The following is a 20,897-nucleotide window of genomic DNA, read 5'->3' as shown; positions in this document are numbered from 1 at the left end:
TAAAAAATAATAAAATACACCAATGCACAGAAGTATCATATTGAATGGTTTTGTGGGAAAATCTGTATGTGCTTATATTTTCTTAATACGTACCATCAGCGATCATCAGTAGCACTGACATCAAAACACAGTTCGGTAGATGCCTCTTCAAATGTGCGAAATTAAACAAATTAATCATACTACCTGTAAATTATCGAGAGAAAAAAATCACTCCAACCCATTCGTTGCATGCAGAAAAAAAAAACCTGTACTTGGACTTTATTCTTTCCTTTCACTTTTAAATTGTTGTTAGGGCTGGTTTGAGTGGAGTGATCAGTAATTATTAACTTTTAACAAAATCATTGGAATCACTGAGGGTTCTGCCGAATGAATTACCGCATCTCGCTAGAAGATGCCTGCAGTGCTCGATGCCTGCAGCCTGAATCATTCATCCATTTCCCAAACCGCTTGCTCAATTGTGGCTACAATGTAATATCATACAGGTATAATTTTATTTTTAATTGATGTTTAAATAGTTTAAGACTTATACAGAGTTCAAGATGCTCAGTTTTTTCACAAACCCAGATTTTTCAGTGAGGAACATAGTCCAGGTTGATATTTAATCTACTTCTATATTCTCTGGTTGTTTAATATGAAGCAAAGAACCTTTATTGTAGGTCAATAAAGGTCTATAAAATCTAAATTAAAGAAACTATGTAAAAAGATATTCACCTAAGAATCTTGGTTCTGCTCACCAGACCTCGCTGCTTTCTGGACGAGACAAATGCAAATGCTTTTATAAATTCATACATACATACTTCAGGTTGATTGCAAATCTCAGTTCACAAACCTGACAATATTGCAGACATTTCATGCCAGAAATCCCTGAGATAAGAAACATCAGTAAAACATCAGCTGATGTAATGGGTGAATGGAAGCTTATTTCTGCCACAGAATGAAAGCATAAAAAAGGTAACTGGAATTTTTTATCTTATCATTTTATATTACAACTTTTTTTTTTCCCCCTGTACAAATGCAAGTTTATATCTCACAGTTCAGACAGTATTTTTTCAGAATTGCAAGTTATTCTGACTTTTTCAAGTAATCGCAATTACTTGAAAAAGTCAGAATTATGAGATAAATGAATGTAATTACTTATATTTTTGTTTTTACAACTATATTTTCATTGCATGGTGGAAATAAACTTCCATAGTTTCCTCTATTTAACAAACATGCAATTCTAAAACAAATTGCTCTATAGATTGTCTACTGGAAGGATGCAACTTTGCATAATTAAATAACATTAATGAAACATTTTGACCAGCCGTATTGAATGTAAGGGGCATGAAACAGATTTCAGTTATTTGTAATGAAAACAAGGCTACAATTCTAGTTACTTACAGTTACAGGGTCCAGACATGAGAAAAATCAGCAGAGAAAAGCAGTAGCCCCTCACTGCAGAACAAAAGATCCAGGGGGCGGGGTTGGATCCACATCCAGGGGGTGGAGACTGGTAGGTTTAGGGGTGGAGATGGGTGGGTTTAGGGATTAGGGGGTGGAGACAGGTAGGTTTAGGGGTGGAGATGGGTGGGTTTAGGGATGGGGATGGGTGGGTTTAGGGATTAGGGGGTGGAGACAGGTAGGTTTAGGGGTGGAGATGGGTGGGTTTAGGGATTAGGGGGTGGAGACAGGTAGGTTTAGGGATGGGGATGGGTGGGTTTAGGGATTAGGGGGTGGAGACTGGTAGGTTTAGGGGTGGAGATGGGTGGGTTTAGGGATGGGGATGGGTGGGTTTAGGGATTAGGGGGTGGAGACAGGTAGGTTTAGGGGTGGAGATGGGTGGGTTTAGGGATTAGGGGGTGGAGACAGGTAGGTTTAGGGGTAGAGATGGGTGGGTTTAGGGATTAGGGGGTGGAGACTGGTAGGTTTAGGGGTGGAGATGGGTGGGTTTAGGGATCAGGGGGTGGAGACAGGTAGGTTTAGGTAAATGTAAGGTGTGAGGAGTTGGATCTAGATCCAACCACACCCCCTGGATCTTGTGTTCTGCAGTGAGGACCATCTCGAGAAAAGACAAAGAGACTTCCAGAGGTAAAGACGACGACTCTCAGATAACACACTGCAAGCTTAGCATTTAATGAGGAAGACAAATATTACACAGTAGTAATTAAAGTTTTGTTTGGGTAAAGAGTGTCAAATGCTATTAGTGTTGTGTTTACTCACCTGTTGTCAGTATCACTTTTGTCATCAGTGCAACAGCATTCACAAAAACAACTGATCCAAACACAAACTAAATCTTTCTACAATCCAAATTCCGGAAATGTTGGGACGTTTATTTTTTTTTTTTTTTTTTTAATAAAATGAAAACTAAAAGACTTTCAAATTACATGAGCCAATATTTTATTCACAATATAACAGAGAGAACATAACAAATGTTTAAATGGAGAAATTTTACACTTTTATCCACTAAATTAGCTCATTTCAAATTTGATGCCTGCTACAGGTCTCAAAATAGTTGGCACGGGGGCATGTTTACCATGGTGTAGCATCTCCTCTTCTTTTCAAAACAGTTTGAAGATGTCTGGGCATGTCTGGGAGTTTTGGTTTTCAACATTTCTGGAATTCAGGTTGTAAATAGAAGATCTGTAATAGATTTATAGAAGTTTGTTAATTTACTTTAGGAGCATAAAAATGTTTATCTACTATTTAAAAAAACCTGTTTGTAAGGAAGTCAACATGATCTCTTTGGAGTTTAGAGTTTAGTGAACACATTTAGTGAACTCAGTGTCTTGTCCACTGATGCACCTTCAGGAGGGTTTTTCAGGAAGGCCTAAAGCCAAACCATCAGCTCTCTCTGAAACTCAAACAAATTTCAAATTTCAAACTTCCAATGCTGAACAAAAATAAATAATAAACTAGAACATAAAAGCAAGAAAAAATTATTGGACCAATGGGAAATCACAAGTAAAAATAAAACTTACTCTATACTTCAGTTTCTGAACTGGGTGATAATTGAAACAGGGCTGCCAAACAAGAGATAAAACCTTACAAAAAAAAAAAAAAAAAAACACAAATACAAATATAAGCAATATTGTACCCAGACATTCATTCTCTTCAAAGTACATTGTCATCCACAACACTTGCTGAAATACAGCCATACAGATCCATCCTGCTCTATCTGTACGCAAGTACTGAAATATTCAATGAAATTTGAAAGTTCATTTATACATGAGATATATACATTTTAGCCCAGATATAAATAAAGGTTTTAATACTTTAATATGAATTACTTTAATAATTCTGTTACAAAAATACAACTATACCTTTTTAATTTCTCAGTGTTGTGATAGACCATTACTGTGGTCTATATAATCATGAATATTATCCATGAGGTTTTACTGAGTAAAATGAAGCCTGAAAAAGATTTGAATGTTTTCTTTCAATAAGCTGTTCAAAACATTTACTATAAAAGCATTTAAATTAACGGCATAAACACTAGTTGCAAAGAAAATCAGGAGAAAACATCTCAAAAGTGAACCACAAACCATGAAAAGACTGAGATAGATAAGTATTGTGTGAATGGGCCTTTAGACTGAATTAATTTTCAGTGTGTCAGCTTCTCTAAAACAATTTACCATACTTGTTTTCATTTGGAAGTGTTTTATTCTTTTACTCCTCAAAAAATAAATACTTTTTAAATAAAACTGTTGAAAACAAGTCTAGAACACAATCTCAAACTATAAAATAAGGTCAAATGAAGGATTTATCATACCTTCATCACAAGTATTGAAAAAATGAAAAGGCAGATAAGAAGGCTCATCTTTATGCACACTGATAAAAATGATTTTGTAGTGAAGTAAATACTACAGAAAAACAAATGTAATTTCTACATTAAATAATTTAGTTCAGGCAAGAATTTAAATAAAAGAGTAAATTCAATATTAGTACTCAATTTAAGCTTGTAGAATTTAAAGTTTGAACTTATACGTATATTTTTCTTGGAATTGTTTGTTATTTTTACAAATATTGTTTAAGTAAATATCTACGTCATGATCCTGTTGTTCCCATCATGCACTTGGGCATGAATAATTAATAAGGTAAATTTTTTTTGCTGTTTTTGAGATGTATTTACATTGTTTTGTGGTTGCTTTTGTTGTTAGGTTAAGTAACTTGCTGTTTTGTGACATCTGGAGTTCATTTTTTACTCAAAATGACCCATTCATACTCAAACACTATTCACTGAATGTCACTGTCATTGTGTATCATGTGCCAAGTTTTCAGGTCTCTGTGTTCATTCAGTTTATAACTATATTGAGTCAATATATTACCTTAAAATGAATAACGAGCAGTCTACTTGCTTGTGAAAATATGAAATAATAAAATAAAAAATAAAAAAAGTCTACTTGCTTACATACATGCTTGTAACATATCCACATGCCTTATAGGCATTTTTTATTTTTTTTTCAGTGCTATGTTGTTTGAGTAAAGTTTACAAACCATGACTGAGTGAAATGTACTTGATTATTGTAGGGTAAACTTAAAATAATTAAGTAGAAATTATTCATCAGACTCTACCTGGTCACGTTAAATTTACTCATTTCCTTTACTAATTTTAGATAACTTAGTTAAGTAGATTTTACTTAATTCCTTATTTAAATTTTACTTAAAAAATATTCGTGCAAAAACTTGCAAAAGAAAAATTAAGTAAATTTAACTTCTTATTTTTTTCAGTGCAGAACAATTTAGAAGAAGTTCCAATCATTTTAAGAAAAAAATAATACTTTGTCATGGTTATGGACAGACATGCTTAGAGCGATAACATTCACTTAATATTTAACTATGGATGATATGAATATTGTTCTGATGATCTTAGATCAGTTTTACACACTTTGTTGAAGGAGGATTTGGGGCGAATCAAGTCAAGAGGAAATATGAGAAATCATACCTCAATAGTATATATATATTTGTTTTATCTATATCTGAAAAGTTATTAGACCCTTTGTTTAGGTGTGAGGTAATTCCAAATATAATTTTATCTTCCTGTTCTTTATGAACTTTGACTGCCAACGTCTTAAATATTTAGAAGTTTAGAAATATTTTGATATTTAGAAGAATTAGTGCAATATAATTTTTCTGTATTAGCCTTTAAAAAAAAAAATACTTAGTGAGACGTGTAATCTCTAGTTTTACTGATTCGATTTTCAGTAAAGAATTATTGAGGTTCCAGTAAGATGATTTTGCAGGACTATAAAAAGTGGATATCTGCATATTAGAAAAATTGCTTTGTGGTGAGTAAGAGGGGTTGGAAATACATCAACAGAAATACTATTTAAGTCAACATTCCTAGATGTAAGCCAAAAATCTATTCTTGATTGCCTGGAGAAATTTTTTTATTTGGATATGTTTGCCTCCAGATGTCTATTAAGTCATATTTCTCCATAAAGGTTTTTAATAGCAATTGCATGGAATTTTCTTTGGTGGCATACGATCTAGCATATTATCTGGAGCAATATTAAAGTCTCCTCCAATACAAATTACACCAGATGGATATTTGTTTTCAATTGCAATTTTGTTTGCAATCACCTCAAACAGAGCCCTGTTTTCATTCGAAGAATTGTAACCATACATGTTAATAATAAAAAAAGAAAATGTTATTAGTGTAAAGAACCAAAAAAATATAATGCCCGCAAGGGTAACAGTAGTGTAGAACATCACCAGCAAACTTATTCTTTAGTGTTAAAACACCTGCCGAACGTTGCATCATTTCCCCACTGTGATTTCCAGAAGTTACAGTCATTAACAGTTGAGTGAGACTCTTGAAAGAAACAGAAGTCGGTATTGTATTTTTTCCCAAAAAGAAAAAGAGCTTTACGCTTCACAGAATCTCTCAAACCCCTAGCATTTAGGGAGATAACAGAAATAGAAATAATGAACAAGTTAATGAACAAAAAAGTTGCAGTAAGTGCAAAAAGAACACAATAAGTACTAAGTGTAAACCTGAGAAACGTAGCTCAGCTGAACATACTGAGAAAAAGTCCTACCGTCAAGACATGACAACTGGCTGCCGAAAGAAAGTAACCTACATTAACAAAAAACACGAGCCGTAATCATACAGAAGCATCATCTGTAGATGTGAAGGTAGCTGGAAATCGAAAACTTCGATAAAGATTGTAAAGTTCGTCGACGATAAACTGGTTTTCTTTTTATTTATTTTCAGCAGACGCAGGCAGACGGATCTCAGTACCATTAATGAAGGCGCGTGCACTGACGTAGGCAGCTTTTCCAGCTGCGCGTGCTTCTTCTACCATAGGCCACAACTTCTTTCGTCTTTCTCTGTCCAGTGGAGTAAGGTCTTCCATAAACCGCATCTCATTGTCCTTTAGATAAGCTGAAGACTTCGCTGCCTGACAGACTTGTTGCCAATTTCATTTGGCTTTTTCCCCAATCTGTGAACTGAGTCTATAGCAAAGGAGAATTTGTCCTTCCCTTCAGGATATGTTTGTTCACATATGCGGATGACTTCATTCCTGACGTTCACACGTCGAAGACTCCAGCGTCTCGAGTATCTCTCCAGGTCAGCTAAACGAGTTTCACACATCTCAATTCGCTGCTCCCCAAGTTGCAGCCGAGAAGCTAGGAGGTCAACTTTCACTTTCACATCTTTGACTTCAGCAGAGACAAAGTCCACAGTCTTTTTCAAGCCCTCAATTTTCATAGCGTTGTTACTTGCCAAGTTCTCAAGAGAATCAGGGATGAAATGGATGATAACATCGCAACCACATCTTCCAAAGTTTCCATTTTCCCTTTCTTAGAAGCAGGCTTAGTTGGAGTGTCGGGAGGATGAGTTGAGCAAAGACCATCCAGAGTAGGCCTATGTCCAGGCCCAAGATCAGTAACAGCAGAAAGTGCGTAGTCGTGCATATCTACAGATATATCCATCAGACTTTTCGCCTGTTCTTTACGTTTTTCAGCACTTTTTGGCATATTTATTCCACAATTACATCCTTAATAAAACACACAACGGATGTTGTTTAAGGCAACATGAAGCTGTTAGAAAGCATATAGATTGAGGATTTCCTAGAAGCAAGGATAAAATAACATTTGTTATACCCACCCTAACAAAATGAGAGCTGAAATGTCGTACTTTGTTCTCTAAAATAAGTTTAATCTTACAATATCCAAAAACTCGCTCACTCTGCTGTTATTTAAAAGATTAAAAACGTGGGGATACATTTTTAATTAAAATATTCATATTAATCAAGGATTTATTCACTTTTAATGCACCTTATTTCGAAATGTACAGAAATACGTGCTTTAAATGTCCTTTAGTTTATTACTAATGTCTCATTTCAGTTTTAGTTTGTCTCTAGTTCTGTATTTATTAAGGTTTATATGAAAAGGTTCATGTAGCGTGGATTAACATTCATATACAGAGTAAATCCTTCACTGAACATGTTAAAAATAAGTTTGAAACAGTTGTCGGGAGCGCGCTGGTGGTGACGCTGAAGGCGAGCGACCGTGCTGTAGTTCGTTTATAGCCTATGTTTAGCTTTTCAGTTCTGGCGCTTTTATTTAGGCTTCAAAATTCGTCAAAGTTATATTATTTTGTGAAGATTATCTTGATGGACAAAACGTGTATGTTTCATGAACTATGATTAAACACAGAGCTTATTTTTTGCGATAATCCAAAAGCCTATGGAAAAATCCTATTGGCTTTTTGTCGAGGAACCGGTTTTATGCTAACCACCGATCCGCCTACAGAGTGACGTCATAGTTCCCCCACTCTATAGGCAGCGTCAGTCTATGAGGCGTCTACGTATATTATGTCTATGGTCACAGCAGTGTTGGGCAAGCTACTTGGAAAATGTAGTGAGCTAAGCTAACAGTTACTCCTCGTTAAATGAAGCTTCACTAAAGCTACAGCCCTGGGAAATGTAGCAAGCTAAGCTACAGCAACATGGCAAAAGTAGTTTACTACATCTAAGCTATTTTTTTTTAAATCATTTTTATATTGAACCAACATCATAGCAGTCAATGCTTTCTCAGTGATCAATAAAACTGTCAGTCAAGCAGATAGACAGGCATAATAGTTCAAGTTAATTGTTTATTCAACAACTGTTCCAAACCAATTTGGCAACAAAAATCAGTATCATGTACAGGGCCGGATTTACCTCATATTGTGACATAGGCATAATACAATTTTTGGTGTCAGCCAGAAACCTCCTATTGGTAGTTGGTATTGTGGCTTTATTGTAGACAGATACATTTATATAAATGATAACACTTCACAATAAGGTTCATTAGTTAACATTAGTTAACTAGTGTAGTTAACATGAACTAAGAATGAACAATACTTCTGCAGCAATTTACTAATGCATTATTACAGTTTATCTCAGTCGCTTTGGTGCATTTCTCAGATCAGAAATGAAACTACTTGTTCAACCTCCACGTCATCATGTCACTTGTGTACATGATAAAAGCAGTTTCTCATTCTTTTGAACAAGTTGTGATTGCTTTGGTGCATTCATGCAATCGATTATGTACATTTGTCTGATTTCCTATTATCAGTTGCTAATGTCATGTTGATCAAAATGTATTATATATTTCTCTGTGCTAGTCTTACCCCTCAAAATATCATATTATAAAAGATTCAGCGCTTTGCACAAGCCTTTATAAATATAGTGTTTCTTGAGGAAAGAAAACACTGTACTTATTCAATCAACAGTTCTTGATTTACCTTCAGACTGCAAACAAGCTGACCAAATAACAATACCAAATAAATAGACCAAATAACAATGAAAGAGAAGTCAAAGTGGAATAAAAGAACGCAATGTTGGGCAATCCACTGCAAAAACTATCAGTGTGACAGTAAAAATCTTGCTTTTCATCATTTTTTCAAAGACCCTGACAGGTGAATATTCACAAAAGTGTAAAAAATATTGTGTGTTTTGAAGTGGGACATAGCTTTGTCTTAAGCACCTGCTGACTTTAACTGTTTTTAGTCTAGTAGTAAACTTAACCCTCTACAGTACGGAATATGATATCAATGAGGAAAAAAATTATTTGTGATGTTTTTCCTATTTAAAATTGGACTCTATAACAATATCAATAAACATTTTCGTTATTTTTTATTTATTTTTTAAAGTGTGTTGCCTCAAGGCAACATTGTACCACAACGAAAAAAAAATTAAACATTTGACATTTTCATGCATAAAAAAATAAATATATTTATTGAAAACATCAATTTCTTTAACCAAACACTCGAACAAACAAAATTATCTAGTTTTTAATGTATTGTACATCTCATATTTAATAAAAAGTAACATTTTATATCCAGCTGTTGCTCTCAGGCAACATTGTACCATCGTGGATCACAAGTATAACTAAACTTTCATATCTGCTGTCATACCAAAACATTATAATCAGTGTTGTTTCAAAGTAAAAAATTTTAAATCATCATAACCTTATACTAATATGCACTTTATCCTTACAAGCATGCACATACACACACAAGCGCACGCATGCAAAATCTCTTACTTCACTAATGGCACCTCATTGTGCGAGAAAGCTGAGGAAACAATTAAACTCTACAGAAAAATCATAATATGTGCAGATATAGTATGAGAATTACTACACGGTACCATAGAGGGTTAAATCCTTTTAGGAACTGCAGGTCCTAGCCATAGAAAACATAATAATGATTTATATGGATGACACTAAGTTATAATGGGCTTATGCAACTTTACACATTTACAATTACTTACTACATTATTATTTACTATTACTCCACTAGGTCTGAAATATATATTGTACGTTTTAATCCCCTGGAACACACTACAAACATGATGATCTAGAACACGATGCATTGCTGTGTCTGTCATAATTATATAATTAAACAATTTTGGAGAAAGTGGCTGAACATGTTTTTTTACATAAAAAGGTATTATTTTTTACAGTCTTCCTTTAGTGGACATTAATACTGCAAAAACATTTCACTGTCAAGCTGTTATATTCCTGTTATATATTTATTGTCCAACATTCCTAATTTTTCTGTTATTCATTTAATTAATTTCATATGTTAGTATTAATTCAGGGTTTATAATGCTAACTTGAACTTGAAATATTTTCAGCCAAAACTGACATGGTTTCTAGAGAGCAAAAGGTTTTGTGAAAAAAAGGGAAGACTTTCAAATAAAGTCTGTAAAATAAACTGCTAAAAGGATTTGATGATCACTAGTCTAGTGATTGTACGTTATTGTTGCCATCGTTCAGGCTGTATTTCAGCTTTAATGTACGTTTATTTTTAAACAAATCAGCTGATATTTGCCATAGCGACAGCTAGAATCTAGTGGAGAGCCGAGTCGCTTTCACCCTAGTCTCAGCCTCAGACGTCACGTCCCCGGACTGCTGGCTGAACGTCTGATGAACATTTTTCAGTCTCAGTTCAGAGGAACTCCTCTTTTGCTCGTTCGCAGAGAGAACAGTCAGAGTAAAGGATAAATGTACATGAGTTGGTTTCTCATATCTGTTTCTGTGAAACATCAGGATCAGGTGCAGACAGATTCTCCATTTCATGATTTTCTGTTGTGCTCTGTGTTCAAAACAAGGTATTGTTGTTTGGCAACTACACATCTGAACTCCATCATCTGAACTGACATATATGTAATTATTACATTACCCTTAGATGCCTTCTTTGAGTTGAGTTTCTTTGATTGTGTGTAAATCTGCATTAGAAAGAGAATTACAGCTTTAACATTGATATATAAACAGTTACATAATGTGTACACATACAGTACTTAAGTTGTGTTGAATAAAAATCTGAACTCACCCAGTTGTAACAATCTTCCCTGTGTGACAGGAGACATTAAAGAGACTAAGTTGTTAAGAATGTTTGTAATTGGTTCAGCTAAATTAGAATGACTGCATAAAAGGCCAAACTTAAATGATGCTGGCTCTTACTGGACACTTTAGATTAGCATTATAGATACTGGCAAATAAGGGCTACCATATTAGGCTAATACTAATAAAATATTATTATCCACAAACTAATAATATATTATAATTATATGTATTTTGAACAGCTTCACTAGCTTTTGGCCACTTTTTGACTAAAATTTCCACACAAAAAAAACCTGCATGCACATGATTCATACTAACATTCCTGAGTTTGAGTCATTATTGAAGTCCTTATTTATTATGTTCACTACTGGGGCATTTGACAGTCATTTAAGTCTCTCTATTCTTTGACAAGGATTTTAATCTCTCTCTCTCTCTCTCTCTCTCCCTGCCAAAACTGTCACCTCTGTACTGTATTGTGTAATAAAGTACAATAAAAAAAAAAAAAAAAAAAAAAAAAAGATTTTAAAGGATACTTACAGTAAGCATGCATTTGTAAAACCAGCCAATACAAGGCAAAAGCACATTCAGAAGGAAAGACAATGACTCTCAGATCCTTTAAGACACGCTCACCATTTCCTAAGAATTGAAATGAAAGAATAACATTGAATAGAAAGATGCATGGGACATTTGAAAGCAAAACAGTCAATTCTTAGTATTTGTATAATGTAACCCTTCTGGGCTCTGTTCATTTTCAGCAAGGTCTTTGTGCAAAAGTGGTGCAATGCTACACACACATATACAGACAAACATACAGCTAATTGCAGAAATTAGAGATATCCACTCACGTGCTTTCAGGATCAGTTCTGCAGTCAGTGTAACAGAGCTCAGCAAAATAAGACCAACTGCTCCAAACATGTACATGATTTCATTACAGCGAGACACTTTAACACAGACAGACAAAACAAGCAAACAAACAATCAAATAGTTGCATTAATTATGCAGATCTCTCTTCAATGTAATACTATCAAATTGGATCTATGCCAAAGGGCATAAATACAATAAAGCTTACGCTAAATTGTGAAAAAAATTAATTAGGATATATATATTAGGATTTAGCAGTGAGTAATTACATGCATTTTCTCCTTGTTGGCTCATCTCAGTCTGTTGTCCTCGCCTCCGGACTACTGAACGTTCTGCCCCTGTTTAAAAAATCAAATTACGCAGACTACGTTTGTGGGGTAAAGTTAGCTTTCTTTTTGTAAATTGGTTGTTTAGTCCTAGTTCAATGAACACAAATGTGACAGCTAGATTATTTATGTGACCTTGATTGTGCAGTTTAGCAAGCACTAAGTCTAAAGAGTATATGTATGTATTAGTTAACTAATAATATAACTATTTATGCATTTTAATTACAAACAGCATAGTGTAATTTTATAACAGCATGGTGCTTTATTTTTTATTTGCATCTGTAAGACATACCACATAATTTCTACTTCAGCACCATATTTGTATGCTCTTTTATGGATTACAGCATTGGGTAATAAAAGACATACAGTAGCAAACATAAGTCAGTGATGGATAATACCTTGCACATTTTCTTTAAAGGCCACCGTTATCTTCAGAACTTCTATAAATACAATTACACAGGTCCATTCCAAGTACTCTGTCAATTAAAATTAAGCAATTTTGATCAGCTCAACATGTCTTACAAAAACAACATTTTGTGTTGTCATTAATTTAGCTATTGTGAGCTATCATTTATCACAAGGATCTAGAAAATACACATTATTCATTGTCCCAGGTCAAGATAATAATAAACAAAATAATGATAATAATAATTGTCCTTGCATAAAAGACAAATCTGAGCTTTCCCACAACAAATCGGTTTCACTTTATTTTGATGGTCCCTTTAACACACTATTGACTATAAGTAATGTTGCACCTACATTTCTACTAACTCTCATTAGAGTGTTAGTAGTGTATTAGTTGACTGGTAGGGTTAGGGTTAGATTAAGTTGACACGTTCTTGCAAAGTTACTTATAGTCAGTAGAATATCTGTTGGGAGGCCAACACAATAAAGGGTTAGCAGATATGAAGCAGACAGTCTACTAATACTCTTATGAGAGTTTGTTGACAAGTAGTTGCAACATTACTTAGTGTCAACAGAATGTTCAAAAGGAACCATCAAAATAAAGTGTTACCAACAAATCTACTACAAATCTTCTTTACAACTCTATGCTTTTTTAACAATGTGTTTCAATATGAAAAATGAAAGATAAAGGCAGCATACCTTTCTCTCTTTCCAATATGGCTAGAAGAACATAAATCAGTAGGATGATATCCAGGAGTGTTATTGTTATTATTGACAATAATGTTCCCCATCTATGGTGGAGAACTATGAATATAAACATGGCTATCAGCATTCATTAAATTTCATGTCACATATTAAAACTGATCTCAGAACTGATACGAATCAATTCATATCGACATGAAATTAAAATTGATCCAATTAATGTTCTTAAGGCATGTTTTTGGTGCTCAATTTATTCTTGCATTTCTTTGTGTATTTTTTTTCTTACCTCGCAATCTTAAAAGAAAACTAAATGTCATAACTACCTCTTCTTATGACTCACTTGATGTCTATGATACAACATGGCATGCTGGGCATGCAGCAGTTAAGCCAAAAGAATCTATGCCTTCATTCTGGCAAACACAGCTCACTTTTCAGAATACAATCAACAACCAGTGGATAAAATTAAGTCAATTATTATTATTTTTTTTATATTATTATATTTTTCACAGTAGTTTCACTCATAAATACATCAGTTTGGTCATAAAATGGACAGCAACTTCTGTTTAATACCAACTTAAGTAAATATTATAAAGTTTGTATTTCTATTCATTAAATCCTCACAAATGTATACATGCAGAAACATTATGGGATTTAGTCTTTCCACACCTATACAAAATACAATAATAAGAATTAATTTCAGCACGTACTTACATTTGAATTTTGCTTGCAGAAGAGGTAAAAATGGTATACAGATAAGCAGCAGCGACTGAACAATTCCCACAATAAACATTTCTAAAATAAGAGAATAATTCATTAATCCATTATTTTCCCCTCCGAACAAATCAACAGTCAATAATTTCATTAAAACACATCATATGATTTGCTCAAAACTTCTTAAACATAAATGTTAAAAACACTGAAATGAGAGTCTAGACTGGTTTTCTTTGTGGAATACATAATGACTTAATTCAGTCTGTACATTCATGTTAACATTTAATGTAATTTTCAAGTTCTACACTAAGGTTAAACTGGCTGAATTATAATTACATATATTTTACATTTTTATATTAAAATTAATAATTAATTTTTAATTTTTAATATATTTTCTTCCACACAGAAAAAAAAAACATAAGCAAGTGACATTTTTACAAACTACTTTTTGCATATCAGTTTCATAAATTATGAAGGGATCAGTATTTAAGTGTTACCTAGAGAGGCAAGTCCAATTGAGGATATCAGCCAGAACAGTTGTAATAAAGACAAGAAAGTAAAGATCCACTTGTCACTAAAACCTAACAAAAAAGGAGAGAGAAGAAAGGCAAACACGGATGGATGGATGGATGGATTACGAGATTCTAAATACAGTCTATCACAGTGTGGGATAACTGTGGTCTGCTGATTAGTCCAGATAAATGTCTCAGTTTTGGCTTAGTCACATGATGTTACATGATGTTCCTATAGTTGGTTTGAGTAGTAACAGACTGTGGTAACAGTCAAGAAACATATTTCAGATGTAGTTTCTATTTTGTTTTCATTTATTATTGTGTTTTATCAATTCAGTAACATATGTTTTTTATTAAACTACATTTGTCTAGAATTAATAGTACTTTGCAACTCTAATAACTCATATTGGGGTAAAACACAAAGAATATGTTCACGACTCTTGACTTGGACGATTTAAGATATCAACTAAAAATCAAACATACCAAACAAAACCAAACACAGTTAGGCCTAAAAGAAAACTGTCTGCATCTTCTGTATGTATTTGATTATTATTTTTGGTAATTGTAGAATTAAAAAATGTAAATGAACAAACCATTGGTAATAAACTTATCAACCTAATAAATCTGTGCTTATATACTTAGCCTGTCACTCATCTTTAACAATGTAAGGAATCAGATCGTACTGAAACACTTACCTATACTCAAGATGAGACATAACAGCACAAGTCCAAAGATTATTCCAGACATTACACGAGGCACAATGCTAGTATCATGTGCACTCTTTCTCCAGCCATATGCAAAAAGAACTATAGAAATAGAAAAATAATGTCACACAAGATAGATGATGTCATGTGCAAAAATAATACATATGTAAAGATGTGATGAACTGAACAGTATGCGTCAAACAATCTTGCTTGAATTACCTGATGCCATACTAACTTAATCTGTACCTAGTAACATGTTTGGGCACCATGCAATTGCGTGGGACCCGTCGGCCAGGGGGGCCCCCGCAGAACGTGATTTTCTACCGACCCACCCCCAAAACACGATGTGTACCGAAGGGCCGGGGTACAAAAATGGAGTATGCAGTATACACAGCTTACTGCATGGGGTCCCTATGCACTAAACAACATTTTCCCATAATGTTTTTGCCAAAATCATTCTGTGAACATGTTCTTTAATAAAATGTTATAAATAATCAAAAGCTTATTTGTTAAAATAATGAAAGAAAACATTTTATTTATCTTTGTTTAGCATTTTAAACGAGTTCAAAATGCATTTTATCATCAAGCGAGTACATACCAACAGCTCACCCTTTGACATTACTGTCATAGACACAGACACATGACCAAAATAAATAGAGGGAAAGGTGCACAGAACAGAAAAAGACAAAGAGGAAAAGAACATTAAAATACAGTGAACAAATAGAGATCGGTAAGCTTAACCTATCATTTATTTTCACTGTATGTCATGAAGTCAATCAACATAATGTTCCTTGAGAGGGCAAAGTGATTAACCATAATCAGTTCATTTCTGATTATTTGTCGATCAAAAAATAAAATAGTTGAGTGATATTTGTGAATGAGCGTTCAATTTACATTCGAGAGAAACTGAGGAGATTGTTACCAGGAATGCAAACTATACCTTTCGCCAAAAACTGGATTTTGGAGAGTGGGGTTAGATTTAATGGATGAATTCTGGACAAGTGTATTGGAAGTTAGCAAAGCAAATAATATTCCATAAAGCAGCAGTTATGTTTCCATTCACCGATTTTTATGTGAATTTTGGAATAATCAAAAAAAGGGGAGAAAAAAAAAAACACTGAATAGAAACACCAAGATATGCATAAATTCTAAACATTTGCATTCAAATAAATTCCTTGATGCGCATCAAAAAAAAGTCATGTGAATTTGCGTCAACAGCACCGATCCCATCAAATGCCATTTCAAATAATTTTTAAAAGCTCATTGAAATGATTTGGTATAATCACCTCCCATAACTGTCTCACACAATTGCATTCCCAAACATCAGGCATCTGAACACAAGATAACATGACAGCGTTTGCTATTGCGTTTCATCTGCGCACTGAAGCACACAGGTTTCCCCGCTTGCAGCAACCTTAATTATTATTATTGATATACTGCACCAGTTTCCCAGGAAGTGATGATTCAACACATGGGATGGAAACAGTGCTTTATTTGTGAATGTTTTATTCTATATTCTAATTTTGTGTGAGAATGTTGTGTGAAATGTGCATTTACTTACCTGAATAAACAACGAGTGTAAAAACACCAAGTTCTCTGGTTATTGTGAAAAACTTGATCCATGTTTTAAGGTTGTCTGTTAACAGAAAGGGTTGAATACATCAAATTAATATTTTGTAAAGCACAAATGCACTGCTATGGTATTGTATTATTTGTTGGTTCTTTCCTGATTAACTAAATTATGTAGTATCTGTCTACAGAGAACAGCATTTTCTTACTCCCAGTGTGAAACAATGAAGCATGCTTGTGCATCACCCTGCAGATGCCAAATCCCTCAGATACTTCATAACTAGGTTTCTTAGGCATGAATTAAAAAAAATAAAATGGTGTATTTTCAATACCCATCAACATACTCATAGTTCACAGTTTCCAACAGAAGATTTCTTTTAACAAGATTCATGGCACTATTATGCATCACATATCTGTTCTATTGCTTGTACTCAGCATTTAAGCAATATTAAGTTGTGGGTAGGACAAAGTGTATTATGTCACTACAAATTCTACAGTTTTCCTGACACATTCAAAATTGTTGCCAAGAATATAATTAGAAAATAATCTGAGGCTGAGTTTGTGGTTTTAAAAAATGTAATGCTTCAGTAATTGACACTTTAATGTATTTAACTGCAATAGAAGTAATGACTAACAATATTGTAATGCAATGTGTTAATATGTTGCTACAAAATGCATTTATTGAACTCCTTAAAAAAAAATAAAAAACTTTAAATAAATGTACGTACCTTTAAGATACTTTAAATATTGCATAGCCCAAATCAACATAGCCGGCCTCAGAATATAAAGAGCACAGCAAGTGATGGTCTCATTCAGAGATCCTGGAACAGAATATTTCATTATTTAATGACAAAAACTGTGTTATGTGACAGTTTTGAAGAGTTAAACCATTACAGAATATATACACACAACATACAAACAAGTGTGCCACATTATTAAGATTATATGAATATTATTTTACTTATTAATATTATTATACTTATTTTATTTTACTGTTTACAAATATAACTAAAAACACTAAATTACTCACCTTCAGTAAAGCCCCAAAGCATGAAGGCAAAGAACATACAGATGTTGGGACAAAAGACCAGAGAAAGCTGAAGATTCCAGATTTTGTTGCTGGTGGCTGGAAAGAAGATGCAGAATAATCACAGTTAAATTAACAAAACACTTACTTTGAGAAACACAGAGTTAAATCACAAGACATAATAACAGTTCACTTACAAACAGTGTTATTTGACCTGCAGTAGATCAGAGAGAAGAGCAGAAGCACAGCTCCTGGGCCAGCAACAATACAGAAAAACAACACAGCTATGTGCCAAGAAGAGAAACCTGTGAAACACAAATCAAGTATAACATTTGCATCTACACTGAATCAACTTGGTATATTTAATCATTGATTCTTATATAATTAGGAGGTTTGCAATCAAGGCAATTAATTTTTTAAATAAGCTCTTAAAACTATTTTGGCAGTTATCTGCACCTTACATTGAGCTGTAGATACTGTTTTAAACAAGTATAAAAAAGCATTGTGTTTACACCAAGTGCAAACAAGAATAGATGCTATATTCAACAGAAGAATATTCAAATGATTTGAATGGTGGGTGGAGTTAACAGAAATAGCCATTGCCAACAAGGTTATCTATCTAAATTTAGCACAAATAGACATTGTTTTACTTTTTTGCTATGTTCATGGACTCACCCAGTTGTTCCAGTACCACAGTTGCGTTGGCTGAGAGTCCTCCAGCAAACACTTGACACATATAAACTCCTTTATCTTCAGTTCTGACACTCTTCAGTCTGAGAGAGAAGTTTCCTTTGAGGATTTCATCAGTGAAGAACTCAACTCTGTCTCTGTATTGTTCATCTGATGAATCTGGTAAAGTCTTATTGTTTTGGTAGAGCAGAACCAAAATACATCCATCTGTTTTCTTCCATGAAACCTCTTCAATGTGTTCAGGTGTGATGTGAGAGTCTACAGAGCAGTTCAGAGTGACATCCTCACCATCATATGCAGACACGGACTGATCTGATCTTGATACTAGCAAACGCTCGAGCCTCTGCCCCTTTGAGGTCTGACGGTAAAGTGCCCTTGCGGTCCGGTGCTCCAGGTCTGCGATTTCTGCCGAGGGTAGGGGTTTTCGATATGACGATTTTTGATGGTGGACTATAAAAATGTCTCCACGGTCTGCTTTTTTGAAGAAATATCGTAGTATCGTACTTCAGCGCGCATTCTATCAGCTGCAGTTCTGGCGCCGCCGTCTCTATATACTGTACAACGCCACATACATTCACATCAGTGTTAACTCAGCGGTAGAGTTACTCTCACGGGACACTGCACTTATTCGCAGTCACCAAAAGTACATTATCTGCATCTGCTTCAAAGACCTACTGGTTAAATGATTCACTGGTGTGCTGTTCTGACGAGCGCCTTTTCTGAGCACATACACGCAAAGCGCGTGCTCTTACAAGCGTCAACAGCGCCTGATTACTGAACTACGGTGATATGGCGTTCGGATAGGTTCTTTATTATTCCGCTGTAACATGCACTCGTCTCACTGACGTCTTAATTTTTTATTTTTTTTTCCTATTTAATCCATTGAATTTAAGACGCAGACGAGGCGTAGACGTCACGTAGACGTCACGTAAGTCATGTGTGGCAGTGAAGTGTCGAGCCAGACGTCACGCGTGATTCACGTGTGGCTGTGAAGTTATTTTTTATTTTTTTCGCTAACACGTACCATAACACGCTGCTCACACGGCTCACTGCAGTGTGTGAACGAATGCACAATTTACTTGCTCTTCATTCACTCCTCTCAATGAACGTGACATCTGCGCCAGACTTGTAACGTGACGTCTGCGTCTGACCTTTTTTTTTTCTTCAGTTTTTAGTGCATCTGTTTCCCCGGCTAACTTGTACAATATACATTAATCGTGTGCATATTAAATATAAATATATTAATATAATAATAATAATTTAGACATATTTTTAGACATTTATTTTTATTACACTATTTGTAAAAGTATAAAGTGCAAGTGATCTATTCTGTAAGGCAAGAGTACAGGCATTCCCTGCATTAATGAGAAATTTGATCGGCTGGATGACTCACATAATAATATTATAATGTTGTTGTCATCCTAGGCTTACTAATGTGCGATATCAGTCCTCTATGAGCACATATTGGTATAACTGTCTTTTTTAATGTGTATTGTTTTGGGTTGTATTGTGTGTTTCTTGCTAATGGACCTTGAGTCTGGAAATAAAGTTGAAATAAATATAAAGGTGAAAACGTCTATAACATATAAATAACAAATGTCTCCGAAAGGAATCCTTTAGTGAAGTTTGTGTTGCTTAATAGGTATATTCATGTCGTTTTTTCGTTTTTATGAAATCCTTTTTTTTTTTTTTTTTTTTTTTTTTACATTTGTGGTTTATTGTGTTTTTATCTTTTACATTTTTATGTAGCCAACAGCACATCAGTGATGGCCAACCCGTTGATCGCTATCATCTGTTAGATCTGAGACTGTTGATGTGAAATAATAATAAAAAAAAATAGACAAATACATGCAAAAATACATTATACCTAATGCTCAGTTTTTCAAGCGCCTCTCTTCTTTGCTTTATTTTACGTTTAAAACATAATATTAATTCTTTGAAGAATAAAAGGACAGCACTTATTCATTTTCCTTTCGTTTTGAAAAAAACGAATTATCTTCTCTTTTATTCTAAGATAAAAGCTTATTTTACGATGATCAGTGAATTATGTTTACCAAACAAGCAAAGAAGAATTAAATATAGCGGTGTGCGATATAGACAAAAATGATATCTCGGATTTTATTCATAACGATAATCAAACTATATGTGAATGCACGCGACTCAAATAAAAGTAGACAGTTCCGAATGATGTACTCTTACCTTTATAAGCAAAAAGTATGCATATTTTAAGCTGTTTCTACTGTAAGAAAAAAATGCAAGTGATCGTGCTGGCGCCTCCATGTCCTGCAGAGCTTCAGCTTCCACTCTCCGCACAAACTGTTGATATGCGTCGAACAGCGCACATTTATATAGGTTAAACATTTAAACAAGTACCATTGTGATATGCTTGAACTGTTTTATAGATTTTATTTTAGACTAGTCGTGATGACTTGATAAGGCTAAATTGATCAAAGGCTTTTATCATCTTACTGTCTGCCGCTGGCCGCTTTGTCGTTAAAAAAAATAAAAATAAAAAACCTTACATTTAACGAACAAAAATTCTCCAAACGTTTTTCTAAACATAATTATTTTTTCA

General features: G+C 34.0%; 1 protein-coding gene across 2 annotated transcripts; it reads right to left on the bottom strand.

The window, feature by feature from the left end:
- Positions 1-8,080: 8,080 nt before the first annotated feature.
- LOC131537377 (uncharacterized) lies at positions 8,081-14,270 on the bottom strand. 2 transcript variants are annotated; one of them, XM_058770746.1, is made up of 9 exons: positions 13,821-14,270; positions 13,107-13,211; positions 12,401-12,478; positions 11,946-12,014; positions 11,661-11,756; positions 11,353-11,451; positions 10,805-10,823; positions 10,655-10,700; positions 8,081-10,567 (listed from the first exon to the last, which is right to left on the bottom strand). In XM_058770746.1, exons 1-9 carry the CDS (start codon positions 13,969-13,971, stop codon positions 10,496-10,498), a joined length of 735 nt encoding a protein of 244 aa, XP_058626729.1. In that variant the 5' UTR covers positions 13,972-14,270; the 3' UTR covers positions 8,081-10,495. The 2 variants fall into 2 exon arrangements, with proteins under 2 accessions (XP_058626729.1, XP_058626730.1); XM_058770747.1 differs by lacking the exon at positions 13,821-14,270 and adding an exon at positions 13,279-13,670 and having other exon boundaries at positions 13,107-13,248.
- Between the last annotated feature and the right edge of the window lie 6,627 nt (positions 14,271-20,897).

This window comes from Onychostoma macrolepis, chromosome 03 (genome assembly GCF_012432095.1).
Source record: "Onychostoma macrolepis isolate SWU-2019 chromosome 03, ASM1243209v1, whole genome shotgun sequence".
Taxonomy (NCBI): Eukaryota; Metazoa; Chordata; class Actinopteri; order Cypriniformes; family Cyprinidae; genus Onychostoma; species Onychostoma macrolepis.
The sequence above is the reverse complement of the archived record's forward strand: the minus strand, read 5'-3'. Positions and strand labels throughout refer to the sequence as shown.

Coding starts and splice junctions, on each gene's coding strand:
- LOC131537377 (XM_058770746.1), bottom strand. CDS start 13,971: ATGAAATTATTGACTGTTGATTTGTTCGGAGGGGAAAATAATGGATTA. Junction 12,479..13,106: donor CATATTGGAAAGAGAGAAAG/GTATGCTGCCTT, acceptor TTTAATTGACAG/AGTACTTGGAATGGACCTGT. Junction 11,452..11,660: donor AGAACTGATCCTGAAAGCAC/GTGAGTGGATAT, acceptor TTCAATTCTTAG/GAAATGGTGAGCGTGTCTTA.